We start from the raw sequence: 19,176 nt of genomic DNA, 5'->3' as shown, positions 1-19,176 counted from the left end.
ACCCAGGTTAGTGACAAAATGTTTTGTATTGTGTAAGAAGGCCCAAATCTAAAGGAGGAGACCCACCAGTAATAACTTTTACTTTATCAAGACATTTAAGGTTTTTCTAAGTTAACGGGCATATACACCTGACTGTTACCAGCATAAAAATGGGAAGCACATTTATGCTTTCTAAACATGGAGCACAGGGGAAGAAGATTTTTTTTTTTTTTTTCTTTTGCCTGTCCCGTTTGGCTCTTTTGCCATCAGAATTATTGTCTAAAGGCAAAGAAAGATGCCCAACGGATTTACTTTACCAAATTGACCATCCCAGCCTTGCCGTAATGGTCCATTTGATTCACCTTTTATTGTTTATTTTATTTTCACTTACTGAATACGGGACAGACTTGACTGGGGGAAAGAAGGGGAGAAAGAAAGAGGGAAAGAGAAAAGGCTGAGAAGAGGGACGGGGGAGAAGGGCAAAAGACAAAAACCAACAGAATGAGCAGAAAAAAAAAATGCATATATCGATCACCTGGATCACCTGCTGAGAAAGAAAAAAGAAAACAAGCAGAAGAGAACAAGAGTAATAGAATAAACAACATCACAATGATATATGGGAATATGACAGTAAATACTAAATATTAAACATTATTGTGCAGCACATAAGATCAACAGAACACAGTGTGCTTTGAGGTAGGAGCCAAAAAGGGTGTAGTTTGTGGGTGTGATCACCCGTGTGTACACCTGTGAGCATGGACGCGCTTGTTTTTTCAAAAGGTTCCTTCATGTAATGATCTGCTAGAGGGTGTGGGAGGGCCGCAGCCCCATCCTCCAGGGCATGAAGCAGTTATGGAGGAGATCAAAACTCCAGACATCCAGAGGCCCCCAGAACACAAGAGACCAAGGAAGACCAACAGAGGGGCAGCCGCGCCACTATCCCAGAAAGAGCTGAGGAGAGTCCCAGATGAGGGCTCACTCAGCAGCCGCGGAGCAGAAGCCAGGGGGAGTTGTAGTGACGCGCCCGTGAGCTCCGCCGGCAGCCAGCCGTGCCTGAGTGACCGAGCCCCAGGCCGAGAGGCTGGGGGCACCCCACCTCCGAAGTGGCCCGAGCGAGCCCCAGGCTCCAGGCCCCGATAAGCGGCCGCCAAGGAGTGAGCCGGTGTGTACCTGGACGCCCAGGTACACACCGGCGGGGAAGAAGATTTAATAAAAATAGCAGGGGCCCAAGGGTTGAGCCCTGAGGTACCCAACATGACAAGGAGAACATGATGACTTAAATCTATTAAAGATAACAAAATGTTCTTTCAGCCAGGTAGGACTTACACCAATTCAGGGCAGTGCCATTAATGTGTGCAAAATGTTCCAAACAAAATATCAGAATAATGTGACCCACTGTAGCAAAGGCTATTAATCTAGTAAAAACTAGGATCAAATAATTCCAACCATCTGTAGCTAAAACAATGTCATTAAAAACCCTTAGTAGTACAAGTACTGTCCTATGAAAATTTTTTAAACCAGACTAAAATCCCTTAAAAAGATATTATAATAATATAATATAATATATAATATAGACTCTTTTTTTCTCCCAAAATGTTTGAAATAAGGTAGCTTGGAGATTGCTCTAAAATTGGACATCATGGTGGGAGCCAGGCCAGACTTTCTAATTAGGTTACATGATAAAATAAAATAATGAAAATACAATTTTATTTATATAGCACCTTTCTCGACAGAGTCACAAAGTGCTGCACATAAGCCTAAAGTCTTTTGGAGTTACAGTCAAGGACAAGCTGCTGTTGCTAACAAGAACTGGCCCCAAAGCAGAAATCACCTCTTTTAAATAGTCAGGGTGGGACTGCATCTGTGGGGGAACCCGAGGACTTCTGTTGACCAACAACCTCATATAAAAAAGGTAAAGTCACAGGCTTAAAAAACTGATAAAAGGCAGCAGAGCAGGGAAAAGAGGATGATGGGTAAATGGCATATGGTGATATCTGAGTTCTCATATTAGACACCTTATCCACAAAGACATTTGAAAAGTTTTCACATACTTCAAATACAGATTCAGTGCAGTCTGTGGAAAATCAACAACAGCATCTAAAGTATTAAACAATATATGATGCTTATTGCAGTTGCAGAGACACGGCCTTATAGAAGCATTTGGCAGCTTACAAAACCTGCCAAATGTTTGTTTCTTTTAAAAAAAATAAAACTGCAAACATATATAACACAGCTATAACATAGTTGTGTTATATCTGATATAAGCCTCTTTAGAGTTTCTCAGCAGTATCTCATTTTAAATGTCCTTAATTTTTGTGGCAAACAATCCAACACATTTCAAACACTAAAGTTACTGGGAGGGAAATCACATGCTATACACATGCTTAAATTCTAGCTTCAACGATTTGCCATCTAAAGATGTATTTGTGACTCTAGAACTCAACGTATTCTTCAACTTGGCAACTTACAGTACAAGCTGGTAAGGTTTTCTTAATATATTAATTTTTCATATAAGGATATAATATACATGGAAGCAGAAAACATTTATCAGGGAATCACCCAACATGCTTTTGATTCATATTATAGCAGATCCAATATGGTTCAGTGCTGTCCCATTGTAATAATGTACGGTCATAATATAATGACACGGTATTGGAGAACTGTGTTTATCACTGCCACACTTTAGGCACACACCATCACTGGCAAGTAGAAATATGAAATTGGTATAAGTAGGAAATAGTAATATAAATATATTCATATATTCAATTATTCAGGTAAAAAAACAAGAAAATATCATCTTAACTGTGAGACAGAGGCAGATAATACAATATGGTATAAACCCACAATCATAGTTAAATGTGATGAAATTGTCATTGTTGTATAGAAACTGCCCTCTTGTAGATGAAAGAATACACTTAAATACATTTAAATACATGTGACACGTGGGCTCACATATGTGGCTTTTTGCAAAGACAGCGTAGATATTACAGTACTAATTACAACACACAACAAGCTCTACACAATAGCAACAATCAACTGAAACAGTCTGTGAAGCAATGCTATTACACTGTTTACTGCTACAATGTTGCGACTCTCACACTGGCAGTAGTAACAAAGTATCAGCCTGGCTGGCTGAACTAATTTTAAATGGAAACAATTAAACACAAAGCTGAGAAGGTAAACTTACCAGTTTCATGAGTAACAGTCTGACTAGGGTCGGAAAGCCGGACATATTTGTGTACAGCATCCAACCTACATCTCAAGTTCCTGGCATTTCTTTCTGAGTTTGAGATGTCCTGTCCTGTAAATTTACTTATAGTTCATCTACAAAGCAGTTAACACTTCATTGCACTCCTGTAGTTCTAGAAAATATTGCAGGAAATGTGTTTTTCATGCAAGCCTCTAACAGCAACTGTAATAATGAGAAATGTGACTCTAGGATTAATAGAATTGGTGAAATTAAAGGGTTAGTCTTAACAATTCTAGTACACCTCTCTCTAACCACACCCTTAATACTCATCCCCATGGTATGCTCCTCTTTTCTACCTCTAACGCTGTAAAGTGAAAATGTTAATTGTATGAGTCACACTGGAAGGGTAACATTTTAAATTAATATTTATTAAATATTATGTGTCAAGGCTGTTACACACTGAGCTCCTTGCGTTTTTGAGGACAATTCCTCCTCAATAAACGGACTGTGAAAACTAAAATGAAGTCGATGTGAAACGATGGCAAGCTGAGAAAAGTAAGAACCCCCCCCCCCAAAATTACTTTCCAAAATATACAGAATACTTTCTAAAACAGATGAATCAATATCACTTCCTATTGCGAAATGGGAAGCAGATTTATCAGTTAACTAAGAACAAAACGTCTGGTCTCAGACATGCTTAAAAACCTTTCATTTAATTAGAAAGCCCAGTCTTCAGTTAATTCAATACAAAATACTACATAGAGTACACTCTACAGGTCATCGGATGTTCAAGATGGGCTTTACGTCTACCAACAACTGCTCACACTGTCAAACCAATACACCAGACAATTATATCCATGCTCTCTTGGTAGCCTGGCTGCCCCTGGGTGGGTCTGGGGGTGCTCCGTCTCTGGGCTGGGGCCCTGGCTGGGCCTTGGGAGTTTGGGTCCTGGTTGGTGTGTCGCCTGGGTTGTGGGCGGGTGGGTGTAAGGGGGCCCAGCCCTGGCGCAGGGTGCCGCCAGTGCATCGAGCCACCTGGGAGGCTGTTACATATTGTGTAGTCTGGAAGATGAGTGGATGACGGGGTGGGTGCAGTTTTCTCTGTGGTGGGGCGGGTGGGCTGTCCCGGGCTTTGTGGAGCCAGGCAGCGCTGCTGAACTGGGCCCTGGTCCGGATGGGCCTGGGCCCCCTTTCCCTGGTAGGTTGCAGAATATGGGGGTTCCTACTGGGGTCAGCAGGGGAGCTCAACACTACATATGAGCGGGTGGAGGGAGGTTTGGAGGCTTCACACCCCCCCGTTCTCTGTTGTCTGTTGGGGCGGGGGGGCTGGGAGGTGTGAGTACTATTGTTTGCACGTGCTTTTTATTTTACTGCTTGGCAATGAGTGAAGCGACCACATTGTTTTAGGTCCCAACGCACCCGAGCCACGACTCAGGCCTGCAACGAGGGGTTTGCTAGCAGAAAGACTGTATCACTTGAGGTGTGTGTGTGCCGGTGAGAGTGTGTGTGGGCCCACAATATTATTTGATTATTTTGTTTCTGTTGAGGTAGATACCTTACCATTGTTTAACGAACTTTATTAATTTTACTTATTGTCTTTTGTGTTGTTGTTAAGTAATCGTTCACTAAAGTGGAGTTAACTTTATAATTGACCTGCTTGTGTGTGGTTTATTTCCATATAGCGTAGTTTTATTGCATATTTTATACCATAAGCATTAAAAAGGGAGTATCAGTAGGAAAGTAACAACGGGAACCCAGGGCCCCTCTCAATAGAATGTGGGACGGGTGTTGCAATCATTACAGAAACTTTTTTTTTGCCAAACTTCCTGGAATTCTTCAGCTCAAACAGTTAGTGTGAACAGCTGGATAGAGAATAGATAAGTCAGTAAAATATTCTTTGTGCAGGATTATTTGCATGGATTTTACACATCCAGTGTGTAAAAGCATTTAATTTTGTCTTCATGATTAAATATTTTGTACCATATTTTAAACATCTTACAAAGAGGACTTACTGAGCGATTTCCTGCAGGTGGAGGGGGGGTACATGCAAAAAAGACAATGTAGGAAGTTGTTGGGTCTGTGTTTCCACAAGCCCCGCTAATTCTAGAGACTTATTCGTCATGAAGAAAACAAGACAGTCGATCGATCGATTACTCGCGCAAGGGAGGCCTCGTCTGTGTCCACCAAAAAAATGACCCCAAATCTGACCTTCTCCTGCTGCCTTTTATTGAGAGACAGTTCACACAAAACACATCACAGCAAAGCAACGCCCAGACAAGGCATCGTATGTATATGTGTGAACTTCTGTAAGAATGTGTGTGTGTGTGTGTGTGTGTGTGTGTGTGTGTTACCTCCTGCTGACCAAAGGGTCGTAAAAGCAGGAGCAACATCACAAGAAACAGATCTTCCAGATAGGATGTATCTGCAATAAAACATTACAGCCCCCCAACCAGAACCTCAAGAATCTGGGGGGAAGGACAGTGGAATTCCTTTCATCAGAGTTGGCAAGCATAAACTGACAACATTTAACAATTCACTCTAACAGAAGTCATTTGATTTTTTCCTCACGTCAAATGAAATGTTAAGTTAGCCACTTTCAAATCTAAGTAAATTATGGTAACTATTCCATTATAAAATAATTTAGCAAAGATCTATAAGTGTCCAGAATTCCCTTATTTCAAAACTGTTTGTCAAGTCAAGCTAGTTTTGTTTTTTTAGCTTAATATTACAAACAAAGCCCTGCTGGCTTCACAAATATAACAATATATTAACTGCAAATCTTTTACAGTAAAAAAAGATAAAACAACAAAAAACAACAAAAAATGTCACACTCAGATTTGATGTGTTTTGGGTGATTTTTTAGATCCTTTGTCTTAAACACCACTCTCTGCAATTGGATCTTGGACTTCCTAACTGACAGACCCCAGTCTGTCTCTGTAGGAAATAAAACCTCCACAGACTGAGTACAGGATCGCCGCAGGGCTGTGTGCTTATTCCACTGCTGTTCATCCTGCTAACACATGACTGTACTGCACAGTGCAGCTTAAATCACATCATCAAGTTTGCATATGACACAACAGTGGTGGGTCTCATCACCAACAACAATGTCTGAATACAGAGAGAAGTAACTGTTAAATTGATTGGCTTTTCAACAAGTCATACATTTGATATTTTAGTTACAGGTAGCACTATAGTTGTTCCAATCTACCATCACCTAAAAAAGTAAACTTAGAAGGATGAAAGATTAACCTGATTTGGACTTTCATATCTGGATACTTCTATGGGTTTAAAACCTCAGTCATAAAACATCCATCCATCTATTCTCTTCTGCTTATCCAACTCCGGGTCAGAGGGCTAGAGCCAGCTAACACATTAAATTAAGGATGGCTTTAGAAAATAAATGTGACTTAAAAGCAGACCTTAAAAATGAAATGATGAACTGAAAATAACTTTATGTGTTATGTATTCTGATTATTTTTTGTGAGTTACTTAACTGAACACACTGGAGTTATAAAGTTCCTCAAATATCATTAATTGCTAACACTCTTGATGTTATGTCAGTATTTAAAATACAGCTCAGGAATAAACACACTTTCTGGTCCGTCTTCATTATTTTAAGTGAACAGATTTAATTACAGTTCTGGAAACCAGAAATCACTGAGAGGACACAGAGGACAGTTTCACATTGAGTGTTGAAATAATGTATTTGAACTACACACAAGACAACAGGTTACAGGCATATGTGTCAATTTTCCTACTGTTAAAATTTTGAATAATCAGTAAATAGCAAAAAGTACATTACATACATACATACAAGTATTGATTTCTGTGAAGGTTATTTGGATTTAATTTGCAAAAGAAAAAAGACAAGGGAAATAAGAACAAGACAAAAATCAGTAGGATGAAGTTTCTGATGAAATTGACTTTTTTGTGACTGTGATTGTAACGATGGCAAAGCAAAATCACCTGAATAGTAACTGAACATTTTCATTTTCTATCTCCCTCACACACTGATTATAGGTCAGGATCATTCTGGTCATTCAGGTAGTCCTCTCCATAGTCAATGATCTTTTTCAGGACACTCAGTAACAGTGAATCCACATCGTTATTCGTATCAGTTTCTTTGTGGTAGTTCTTTACGAGGAAGATGCAGTTCAGTGGAATACCCAGGTTCATGCTTGCTGTTTCCATCTAAGTTTAAACAATATTACATTTAAAAACACTGAAACTGTATTGTTGTATTAGTGACATAATTATAAATTACATATTGAATTATTTGTACTGATTCCTGCTGAGGTTTCTGTACAAATATACTGAAATGTACAGCTGAATTAAAGATGTTACACTCATGTGTAAACTGTCTACAAATGCATGAAAGTTACTTCTTTGAACATACCAGCTGATTCATGTGCTTGCTCCTGTAGGCGTTCTTTATGTCTTTTTTGACTTCAGGACAGGCTTCATCAATTTTAGTGATGAGAGCTATTTGTGGGATGCCTGCCAATACAGAAAGCAATGCAATCATTTTATCTCATGTTTTTCTAGTATTTCAAATTGTGATATCATACATGTAGAACAACATCTGCTCTCACCTTTGTCACGAGCTGCTGCTCTGACATCTTTCATCTTCATCACAGTTTTATCATCGATTATGCTCACTGTGTCAGCACGAATGACTAAAACCAGAATGTGGGCTTTGTCATCTAAAGTGGAGGAGGCTCTGTAGTTAGGATCCATTTCAGACAAGGGACATTTGGGATTGAACTGGGGAAGTAAACAAAAATCAAACTCACTGAAACCTTTTTGCATGATACAGTTTATGTATCACAGACTGTGTACAAGCATCTGAATAAAGATGTCATACCTTGTAACCTTCTTTGACATGTCCATTCATGGCAAGTTTGATGTCTTCCACATGAATTCCTCCCTTAGCTCCCCTCTCAAGGCCCATGGTGTCAGTGAAGACAAAAGAGTAAAATGTTCCTTGCTCTTCTCTCTGAATTTTATATGTTCTGCACTGTAAATAGCAAAATATGTAGGTGTTACAGTGCCATATACTAAAGTCTCAGAGAACAGTTTTCTGAATAGTTTACATACTACTTTGTCAATGGAAAATTGTATTTAGTAGTCAGTATAATCTTTTAGTGATATAAGTTTGCATATGGTAGAATACTGCATGTAGTTATTTGTATTAGGAAATATTCAACCATGTATACTTAGAGGCATATAATTAATTGTGTGTGATCTCTAACAGGCTGCAAAGGCTTGGTGTGTATTCCACACTAGAATGCACACCCACATCCTGGGAGCACGAGAGAGGTCATACTTTCTCTTATTGTTTTATGGCAGGATTAACGTAGCTACGTTTGTTTTAGTTTAAGTGCTTCTTTACATATAGATGAACTGCTGGACTTCCTCACCATGTTATTTAGGGTGAGGGGGAGACTACCCTTTCCTGACCAAGGATGTACCTTTTGTGCTTTTATGACCCTTTGATCAGCAGGACACACACACATTCAACGTCTACAGAGGAGTTACCACTGCAGTGCATCCCTGTAGTCCTTGAAAACCTCAAAGGAAATGAATGTATTTTCATGCATGCATCTAATAGCAATTGTGATAAGAATAGATACGTACTGCAATGGTGAAACTATCGCCAGAGTTTGCCTCTGCCAATGCTCGAGTTGCAATTTTGCCTCTTAAAGCACTGTCCACAGAGTTGATGAAGCTGGACTTTCCAGCACCTGGTGGTCCATAAAGCATAATTCGGAGATGCTGGACATCTTTGTGAGGCTTGTAATCTCTGACAAGCTGCAGTTCTCGCTCTTTTTCACTGTTCATTCAGAAAATTACAACAGGATTCAGTTTACACTTACAGTTTAACATTTTACAATACTAATATGAACAAACACCAATTAATAAAATAAACAAACAAAACCCTTCAAGGGGTGTACTACTGAGACAGACTGACATCTGTGTTCTACTCCCTGCAATTTTAGCAGCATGAAATTACCAAATATAGATTTCTGCATCACCATGTGAAACTGTGAATTTCTGTGACATTGTAACCTCAGCAGTAACCCTTAATACTCACCCCCATGGTATACTCCTTGCTTCTACCTCTAACACTGTAAATGGAAAATGTTAATTGTATGAGTCACACTGGAAGAGCAACTACACATCATTATGTGTTAAGGCTGTTACACACTGAACACGTTGTGCTTTTGAGGACAATTCCTCCTCAATAAACGAACTGTGAAAACTAAAAATGAAGCCGACTTCAAACAATGACAAGCTCAGAAAAGTAAGAAACTAAGAGAGCAGCAGCAGGGAGAATTTCATGATTGGATCCAGGAGCTGAAGCTGTGTGTTCGTACATAGTTCAGGATGTCAGTGGGACAGTTTGAGGTGTTGTTGGTAGAGTTGGGACCAGATCTGAGGAGGCAGAGAAATCATTTCACAGAGCCGACTGAACCAGAGCATCGTGTAACTGTGTGTCCAAGATAAATAATAACGTGTGACTATTTCCATCTGTGTATTCAGTACGAGTGCCATGTGGGTTAAGATCACAGTTGTTGTCAAACCCAGTGGCCTGATCAGGTATTTGGATCCGAAAAATAGGACAAAGAATTAATTCCACTATTTACTCGGGATTTCAGTAAAGTTGCTCTGCCTCTAATCAATCCCACCTCATCTAAAGTTCCATTACAGAAACCTTTTTTTTTTAAACTTCCTGGAATTCTTCAGCTCAAACTGTCAGTGTGAACAGCTGCGTAAAGAACAGATGAGTCCGAAAAATATTTGTGACCCAGGAAATATTTGGATTTTACTTGTCCAGTGTGTAACAGCCTCAAGTTTTGTCTTCAGCACTAAATAATTTTGCATCATAATTTAAATATCTTACGAGAAGATGAACGATTTCCTGCAATTGAAGTATGACAAAGTAAAAACATGTTAGCAACACTTTTGCATATTCTGGGCAGGTATTTTTTTTTTCTTCAAGTCAAATATAATGTTACTTTTTGCCACTTTCAAATCAAAGGACATCATAGTAACTATTCCACTGTAAAATAATTTAACATCTATAACAAATTCAGATCAAGATCACTTGAGTCTCCAGCATTTCCTCATTTCTTAACAGTTGAGTGAAGTCAAGCTAGTTTTATTCATGTAGCTCAATATTACACTTGAAAGCCTTGAGGGCTTCACAAGTATGACAATATATTAACAGCAAAGGGTGGCAAGAAAACCACCAACAATGAATATGATATGAAAAAAAAATGCTTACCCCAAAAGAAATTTTTAATTTTCTCCATGTTTTTTTTTGTCATCAACTAATTGTGAATTAAACAAACAGAAAAGACAGTAAATTTAAAAAACAGTAAATTATTTAAATTCTTCTAGAAACTAAATTCTTTTAACTTGACACATCTGAACCAAATGACTCAGTCCAGTCAATTTAATAATTTAATAAATGTATTTCTTGCATTGGATTATTAACACAGTGTTACCGTACCTGAATGTCCAACTGTGCTGTGAAGTTGGTGTGTCTTGGTTTTGTTTCAGCTGATGAATTTGTATGACTTTCAAGTATGAGTTTGGATCTATAAATGCTGTTTCACTTTCTCTTTGGGTCATGTGACTTCTATTATTCCCTCTATCTAATGGCAGTCTAATCTATCTGATGGCAGTCTAATCTAGCTATGCAGCTAGATTAGATGTAGCTGCATAGCGTTTTAGTTTGTATGTGTCACTAACATCTATTTCTTAAAATCAGAAACTCACTTGTATCATAATCATATCATATCATAATCATAATAAAGTTTTTTACCCAGCTTATCCAGCTTTAGCCTTTTTACCTCTGCTCTGTTGTGATTTAGTATTCATAGTTGTCTTTGTTTGTTATTCTCAAGTTTTTCCTTTTCTTCTACTGTATGTTCCTTGTGCCTAGTCTGTGTTTCTGTTAGGTTTCCCGTGTTTAGTCAGTTTTTGTCTGAGTTTTTACTTTGGTCTGTCCAGTTTTTATCTTAGTCGGTGAGTAGGCTACCTGTTTTATTTTGATAGTCTCTCAACTTATGTACTTTACAATAATAATAATAATAATAATAATGATGATGATGATGATGATATTATTATTATTATTATTAACTTTATTTATAAAGCACTTTCAAACAAAGTTGCTTTTGTATTAATGGTTCTAATGGTTCAGCTTTATAGACATGCTGTAGTTAGTGGCAACAACAAATATTTACCATGTTGAATACAATGACTTATTTTAAATGTAGGCCATTCACTAATGAAAAGTGAAAGCAGTATCTAAATAGTTGTTTATAGGTCACTGAATTCCAGCCAGTTCTACAGGTAGTACAAGACACACATTCATGAGCAGAGATACACCAAGCCCAGCCGAGATACTTTATTTATATGGTCCTTTGAAGTTCTGACTAAGGTGCTTAACATTAAGAACACAATACAAATGAAAACAAGGCGTATTACAGCTGCAGACAGCCCTATAGAAGTGGCTAATAAAACCATGGCGTTCAGCTATGTTTGAACCAAAACTGCAAACTGATACAACAAAACTCGAACATAAAAAGGAAAGGTAACACCTTCTTTAGAATTTCTCAGCACTATCTCATATTAAAGGTTCTTGTTTTTCCTTGCAAACATACACATTTCTAGCACTGTAAAGCTACTGGGGGAAGAAAAATCACTCAAGCCCCTCGCTTAAATGACAAAATCTTGTGTTTGTTGATGTAGTTGTCCCTCTTGGAACTCAACACACTCTTCTTTGCAACTCACACTACATGTCTGCACTGTTTTGTTAGTTGATTTCTTTTTCACTGACTTTTTTTTGTGATTCCTTGTATTTTTGAGAATCTATTGTGTTTTAGTTTGACCATACTTTGGTTCAGAGTTTCCTTTAGTATTTATCATATCCTCCGTAGTTTCAGTTTGTAATGTAGTTCGTCTACTTAGTTTTATTATTCCAGTGAATAACTCCAGTGACTCATCGCCAGCTAGTCTTCTCAGACACCTCCCCGGCAGGGTTGGGTACCACTCGGTGCCTAAATTCTTGTTATCCAGTGTGCATTTATTGTCTCATTCTTCCACTGTCCTATGTCATCTCCTACCATCACAGTTTTGCACTCCTAGCTCCATGTTCCCAAGTTTATGCACTGCGTAGTTTTCCCTAGTACATAAACTTGGGAACACAGAGCAAGGAGTGCAAAACTATTCTTGGCTCCAGTGTTTCCCAGATTTTGTATTTCATACTTGTACCAACACAAAGCAGCTGCCTGACTTCTACTCCTACAGAGGTCAATAATGTTGTTCTTGTACCTATCTTGTACTTATACTGTAGCTCCTGTGAAAAAAAGAGTTTCAAATGAGAAGTACTTGACTCCCAGGTATATTTCTCAAACGCGCACTTCAGGCAGATAACTCATAAGCTGGAGAGGGAATAGCGTATCACACATTTAGATGATCATCATTTAGCCATGGAGAAATAGTTTGCTGCCTTATGAGAAAGCCCTCCATAAAGCTAGAACATCTTACTATTCATTATTGAAGAAAACAACCCTAGGTTTCTCTTATAATCTGTTTATAATCTGGGTGTCCCAGAAGAGAATTTAGTTTACTTTAACTGCTAGTCTGCTTGCAAGAATGCTGCAGAGTAGGGGTGATGCAGTGAGCTCACAGAGCGGAGTGGAGGCGGGGAAGAGCAGGTGTGCTGAACTGGTTTGATGAAGGGCAACTCTTTTTGTCTTGCAGTGAGACGTAGCAGAGGAGAGTGACAGTTGCAGAGGAGTGCCGGCGTCCTGGGCAGACGCCCGAAACCACAGTAATCACTACTGTCAATAAAGGCACTGCTAAATGACAAAGCTGAAGTGTCAATCCTTGGGTTCTGTGTCAAATTAGACTTTACTAAAGTAATTATTTAATGTAAAATAAAAACACTAAATATGCATTACATGTGCTTGCACAAAGGGCATTTAGCCTTGGTATTCATGCTTGGTCCAACATGATATACAAAGAATTGGAAGCGACTGAGGTGAAATGGAAAGCTGAACCTCAGAGTGGCTGATGCAAGCGTCCCTGTATTTAGCCTCACTTAAGCTTGTGAAAATATTGTGTCCCAGCAGTACATCACTGCCCTCTGCCAAGGCAAAGAGTGGAGGTGACGCTATTGATTTAATTTCATTCACTCGGATTCACTCGCAATTGGACATAGATGATCATCAAGGACTCACCTTCATACTCAGCTTTTCCCAGCCTCCACCACAGGGTGAGACTTGTTTCAACGTAGCTATTACACAGTGTGCCACAGCACACCTGGTTTGTGTCTTTCTGAGATCTCCAAGTTTTATTTCACAGGAGTGGGAATAGCCTGGGGCTGCACAGGTATGTTTTGAGATTAATTACAGCAGGTTTCATCAAAGAGCAAAGAGTCCCGATAAAGATCAAAATGCGTCCCAAGCAAACATCTTAACTGGACACAAGGTGTGACGCATTCAGTGTGGATGTTAGGGAAAAATCTCTGCCTGAGTATGAAAACCAGAAACATCAACTGGGTAAAAAGTTAACTAACCTCATCCTCTCCAGACTCCATGGCACAGACAGAGTTTATTTACTGATTATCAGTGGTTTCATTGAACTTCAGGGAGTCAGAGAAAAGATATTTACCGGACACATTTTGTATGCAGAGCCTCTGTGAAGACATTTTTGTTGAAGCTGATCACCAAATATGCATTTTCTGATGTTTCACAACACATTACTGACAGTGTGATGGTTTCCATGGTAGATGCCTGATATCAATGCAATCAATAACATCACATGGCCAGATTGCCAAGAGGTTTTGGCAGGACACCAGCGTAAAGCATTATTCCCATAACAACAGACAAGAAAGGAGTCTTTGTGGAGTTGTCCTTACGAAATTGACAAGGCCTTTTACAGCCTTTGATACAGGCTGGCTGCCTCACACAATAGAAGGCATATAAATTTGCAGATGTCGTCTGGAAAGCTCAAATGTCAACGCTTTTCACAACAGCACCCAGGCTCTGCGAGAGGAATAATTGATCGGCTCACCTTTTGTCTTGAGCCAAATATTCATTCTGCAGGACAAAGCCGGAGGCAAAGTGAAAGATGAAAGAGAATCTTCAGTTTCACAGTGTGTGCGGATAGTGTTCATCTATTCTCTTTGAAAAACAAACAAACAACAAGTCTAGCTTGTAAAATACCAGAATATTTGGTGCTCATGTGCTGACTTAAGTGTCAGTTCAGAAAACTTCTGACTTGCCCTCATTAAACTACGCCTTCCAAAATTATGTTGACGTTGAGGAATACTGAATGTTAATATCTAAAACATTAAAATCACGGCCTAATATCACATGGGCTGCTTGTTCGTTTACTTGCTTGGTTGTTGCCCTGAGATGCTGACAGCTGGGCCTGTGCCTCCTGTGAGATGCTGGCTTTGGGGCTCCATGGATGCTTGTTTGTATGAGGATCGTCACCAAGTTCATCTTTGCTACATGTCATCACTTGCACCCAACCTTCTCGGTAATAGCTCACTTATGGATGTTTTTCTTTTTCTCATTCATGCAGTATCACGTATCACTAGAATCAGCTTTCGTCACCTTGGCTTTTGCAACCCACGCCTAATTTTTGTCTGCCTTCTTGAACAGTATTGTTTGAATTCCTTCAGTCTCCTTTTTTTTTCTCCCTTACAACAGCCCCATCACTATCTCTTTAGCATACCACAAAGTAAACATTTACTTATATAGAAACAAGGGTGCATGACAGACCTGTGATTCAAACCTCATTCACTGATGCACGCGACAAAAACAAAACTGGCTGATGCAGATATTTTATAAAGCTGATGACACGGTTGGGTGTTCACTTGTTTTGCATCTAAGTCTAAGAACATTTCAGTTTTGCTTCTGTTGTAGTCAGAGCGTGCCATTGCCACTGGGTGTGTGTGTTTTCAACTAAGATTAGGTGGTTGGTTCTAATACCACAACCCAGCAGAGAGAACATTGCTTTGTAAGAAGATGACCAAATAACTGCAGCCCCCTTCATTCACTTAGTGTATGAGTGGCAATCTTAAACTAAAGGTAGTTCTGTGGAAATATTACATAATGTTCCTCTTTCTTCACAACAACTTAGACAGAAAAGCTTCAGCAGCAATAGCACTTTTGACTTCTTTTTCAGTGGTGTCAGCGGTTTTGTTGCCCATACTTGTCTAACTCCAAATGTAACTTAGTTAAATTTAGTCCATTAACAAGCATCACTGTTCACAGATCAGTCGACAGGCGACTGGTGGCAGAGGAAACTAATAATCAGGAGCTAGACTGCAGTGTGAGTCCACACATGCATGCAGGATACTGACTAAGAGTGAAAGGAATCACTGGAGTTTTATTGTTTTCGTCCAACAGGTGTCTGCTTTGTGAAAGGTACTCCCACATGCACACAGGCAAAGTCCTCTGGAGCCGTACAGTACCTTTCTGTCTCTTCATTGTGCTGAATAGCTTGTGATAATTTCTATTTGACTTGTATTGTTGCATTGTGTCCCCCTCTTTCTTTCTCACTCTTTCCTTCCAAAAGCCTCACCATTAATTTTCAGCCTCTGCAATTTTCCTCTCCAATAGCAGAAAGGAGCGAAAGAAAAGGGGGAAAGAAAGATGACAAAGACAACACAGGACTCCTCTCTTCCCCCGGCCCTGTTATTGTACAAAATAGCCCAGCAATAATTTTTGTCATTGGTTTACTCCTAAAAGCCCATTTGACGTCGATCCTGAAAAGAAAGCAATAAAGAAACCTTTTCAGTGGAGTTGAATGAGCGAGAGAAGGAGGAATGAATCCCTTTGGGACGCTGCGACCGGAGAGGCCTTTTTATTTTTCTTTGCTCTGGTAATCAAATGGAGCTGAAATGAAAATGGAGTTTTCTATGAAAATAGGGGCCTTTGTTGGCTTGGAAGGCTGGTAATTCATAAACAATAAGCCGACTCCTTTTGTTTGGGTTATAATATATTCCTGCTGCTCTGAAAGAGGTCTCTCTCTCTCTCTCCCTACACACACACACACACATATACTGAAGCCAGGGTAAAAGCCAAAGTGAGGCAGCAGGGGAAGAGAGAAAGAGAATATAAAGGGAGGCAGAGAGGCAGGCTTTCCATTCATCCTCCTGGCTGAGAGACGACAGGATGCTCGCCTCCTCTCTCCATCCTTTACCCCGTTTCTCTGCTGTCTCTGTTGGAGAAATGACGGTGTTGGGGCTTGCTCTTCTTTGACTTGTTGCTAGAAAAACATTAGCTTGACTGGGGTTTTCTTGGCCAGGCAACAGGTGTGGAAGGATTACTTTTTTCTGAGCACAGCCTACTTGCCAATTTGAGGAAGGTTTTTCTTCTTCATTAAATTAAAAGTGGATTTGCAATTTTTTTCACCTCTCTGGTTGCTAAATTTGTTAAATCTGCTGAAAGTTGGAAGACTTTAAGCAAAATAAAAAGAAGACAAGGAGGTGCAGGTTGAGGGGTGATGACAAACCTCAGCATCAGCAGTATGGCAGGACCACAGCGACGTACCAATGAGCAAAAACGCGTCTCTTTGCTTAAAAACTAACAAAATGGCAATTATACAACTTCAAAAGACTAGGACTTCAGTGCTTGGAGAATAATTTGTCTGAACGTTTAACCCTTTAACAGAGAGGGAACAGTGACATCATCATGTGCTCCTGCATGGAAATCCACCTGCTGTGTTACAGTGAAGACATCCAAGAAATAAGGTACAGTTTATAATCGGGATCAAACTTTTCGACAAAAGATCTGTTGCAAGTGCTGCTTTTGCATATTTTGTTTGTTTGGAATCGAATGTTTTTTTTTAAGTCTTGTTGCACACGGAAGGAATATTTCAGTGTTTTTCTTGATGTTTCTGTTAGTTGTTAAGTTGTTAAGCAAGCCCAAGCAGCCCAAGCTTAAAAAAACAACAACCCATATTTATGATCAGAATGAATTTGATAGAAAGCATAATTAAGCTGGTTTCTGCCCATGAAACAGGTTATCACAGCTGACATTAAAGATGACACCAAAAGCAGGATAAGAAAAGCTTCATATTCTTTGCTTTACCCACTGTATACAAGCTTAAAGCTGTCTGATTATCCTCATACAAAGCTGCGACCTTCTAGTCGGTTGTTCCAATTATTCTTATTCTGTCCGTGTTTAGCTTCTCTGTGTAGTCCCTGTGTAAATCTAAGCTAAGAAATAAGATGATTCATTCCTTCATTGGTTCACTTTATTACATACTGTTTAATTAGTAATGGCCTTAAAGTTCACTAAATAAAACACTCATCATCCTATTTTGGGAAACAGATTTAGGTTTTCCTGATGCATCCATGTCTGTGTGTTTGTGAAGCTAGTTAAAAATCATTGCTATATTACAGTCCCAACATTTTTTGTGTTGCAAGTGTAGCACATAGCCTTGAATAAGCAAAGCACACAGAGAGAGCAAAGGCAGACTTTTATTAAACATGTGCACTTATAAAGCAGTTCAGATGCATCAGACAGAACTGATCTGTTCACAGCTGTGTGTTCGCTCACTCTAAAGTTATATGATGTTCATAAAAGTTTTTAAGGGGATCCTTGAAACTAAGGATCGAGCATGTTCCCCTGCAGCAAAATAAGGACAGAACAGACTCAGATAGGTTGCATCTTAATCGTGACTGAACAAGAGATCTTGTATTTAGTCACATGACTTATCGGCACTATTGGTACTAGCAAGAACTCAACACGAACTCAACATGGTGAACAAATCAGGGTGAATGCTTTAGGTGAAGCAACTAACAGTATCCCAACAAAGAATCATTTTTCCCATTATTATTTACCTGCTTTTCTTCATGTTGGATCCTTCCTGGTACCAACCTTTCACATTAAAAGCTTTCTGTGGCTACTTTTGAATCTGATTATATCGGGAGACTTTGCAGACATCAGAGCTATAGCAGTGTTGACATACAGATGTTCATGCATGTGTTGGTGAAATGTTTAAATTAGAATGAACACTCTGAATTGTTTATGAACCATATTCATATTACACAGAGTGTAGATGATTGCATTCATAAAACTGATGGTTAATATAGTTGTTTTGATTCTGAGTATCCTGGAAGCAAATCTGTCCTGGCCTGCATGAAAGTTGTTATTAGTCAGTTAATAATGGCTTATCGTTAGTGTAGTGTTCAAACGAAGTGTGCATTTCATTTTATTTTAATGATGCAAATTTACTGCATGGTTGTTTTGCACTTTTGTGCAATGTAGCTACACAGTCTTTCAATCCTGCTGTTGCTGTAAAGCATTTGAATGTTAAAAGTTTCTCACTTTGCTGGATAGCCAGCATCAAGCTGTTCAGGCCACAAGTGTAAAAGAGGAAAGAACTTCAAAATCTGACTCTAAAACAAGGGTGTTTCTGATATTCAATGTAACCAATTATATAAACAACAACAAATTATACAGCATATTATTTTGTTTTAATACAAACTTTGTAAAAAGTTTCAGATTTAAGTGCCAGGCTGAGGCTAAAACCTTCAGGATGAATTTAACTGTTCAAAATGACATCACTGCTTCATTAAGCATATTTTGAAACATTGGTTCTTGTGATTGCTGAGGCTTCCTGGTTTCTCTTTAATTACAGATCAACATTAGTCATAACAGAGCGCAGCATTAAAGACCTCGTATATTTAAGTGTACACAGATCTGATATGATTTACTGTATTTCCATTATTGTTTATTATTTTTTTCTAAACTGGACTTCCTGTCAGTGAAACAGTCTCATATTGGTGGCTGCTGGTGTTTGGATTTCCAGTGTAGGTGAAGATGAACCATACTGAATCATGTTCGTCATGACAAGACGCTTCAGGTCAAACACACCAGAAGGTTAAAGTGCACCACTTCCTGTGTTTTATCTTTAAAGTGATCCTTTGCACAGATGATGACGAGTGGTTCTTTTTCAAAGAAGGAACGTTG

General features: G+C 39.1%; 1 protein-coding gene and 1 long non-coding RNA gene across 2 annotated transcripts in view; one reads left to right on the top strand and one right to left on the bottom strand.

The window, feature by feature from the left end:
* Positions 1-6,854: 6,854 nt before the first annotated feature.
* LOC120737585 (interferon-induced protein 44-like) lies at positions 6,855-10,745 on the bottom strand. Its single transcript, XM_040038378.1, has 9 exons — positions 10,686-10,745; positions 10,458-10,503; positions 10,074-10,091; positions 9,264-9,297; positions 8,807-9,002; positions 8,034-8,186; positions 7,762-7,933; positions 7,566-7,666; positions 6,855-7,360 (listed from the first exon to the last, which is right to left on the bottom strand). The coding sequence occupies exons 2-9, from the start codon at positions 10,498-10,500 to the stop codon at positions 7,184-7,186; spliced, it is 894 nt and encodes a 297-aa protein (XP_039894312.1). The 5' UTR covers positions 10,501-10,503; positions 10,686-10,745; the 3' UTR covers positions 6,855-7,183.
* A 5,625-nt stretch (positions 10,746-16,370) lies between these two features.
* LOC120737584 overlaps positions 16,371-19,176 on the top strand; it is a 95,360-nt gene continuing 92,554 nt past the window's right edge. The window contains exon 1 of the long non-coding RNA XR_005696770.1: positions 16,371-16,949. This is a non-coding gene — a long non-coding RNA (uncharacterized LOC120737584). The remainder of the gene's footprint in view (positions 16,950-19,176) is intronic.

Source organism: Simochromis diagramma, unplaced genomic scaffold (genome assembly GCF_900408965.1).
Source record: "Simochromis diagramma unplaced genomic scaffold, fSimDia1.1 OVJJ01000413.1, whole genome shotgun sequence".
Taxonomy (NCBI): domain Eukaryota; kingdom Metazoa; phylum Chordata; class Actinopteri; order Cichliformes; family Cichlidae; genus Simochromis; species Simochromis diagramma.
This window is presented reverse-complemented; position numbering and strand designations above follow the sequence as displayed.

Excerpts from the sequence above, each read along its gene's own strand:
- LOC120737585 (XM_040038378.1), bottom strand. The coding sequence starts at position 10,500 with ATGACAAAAAAAAACATGGAGAAAATTAAAAATTTCTTTTGGG. Across the intron at positions 7,934-8,033 it reads ATGTCAAAGAAGGTTACAAG|TTCAATCCCAAATGTCCCTT; the intron begins GTATGACATCTT and ends TTACTTCCCCAG. Across the intron at positions 7,667-7,761 it reads AGCAGCAGCTCGTGACAAAG|GCATCCCACAAATAGCTCTC; the intron begins GTGAGAGCAGAT and ends CTGTATTGGCAG.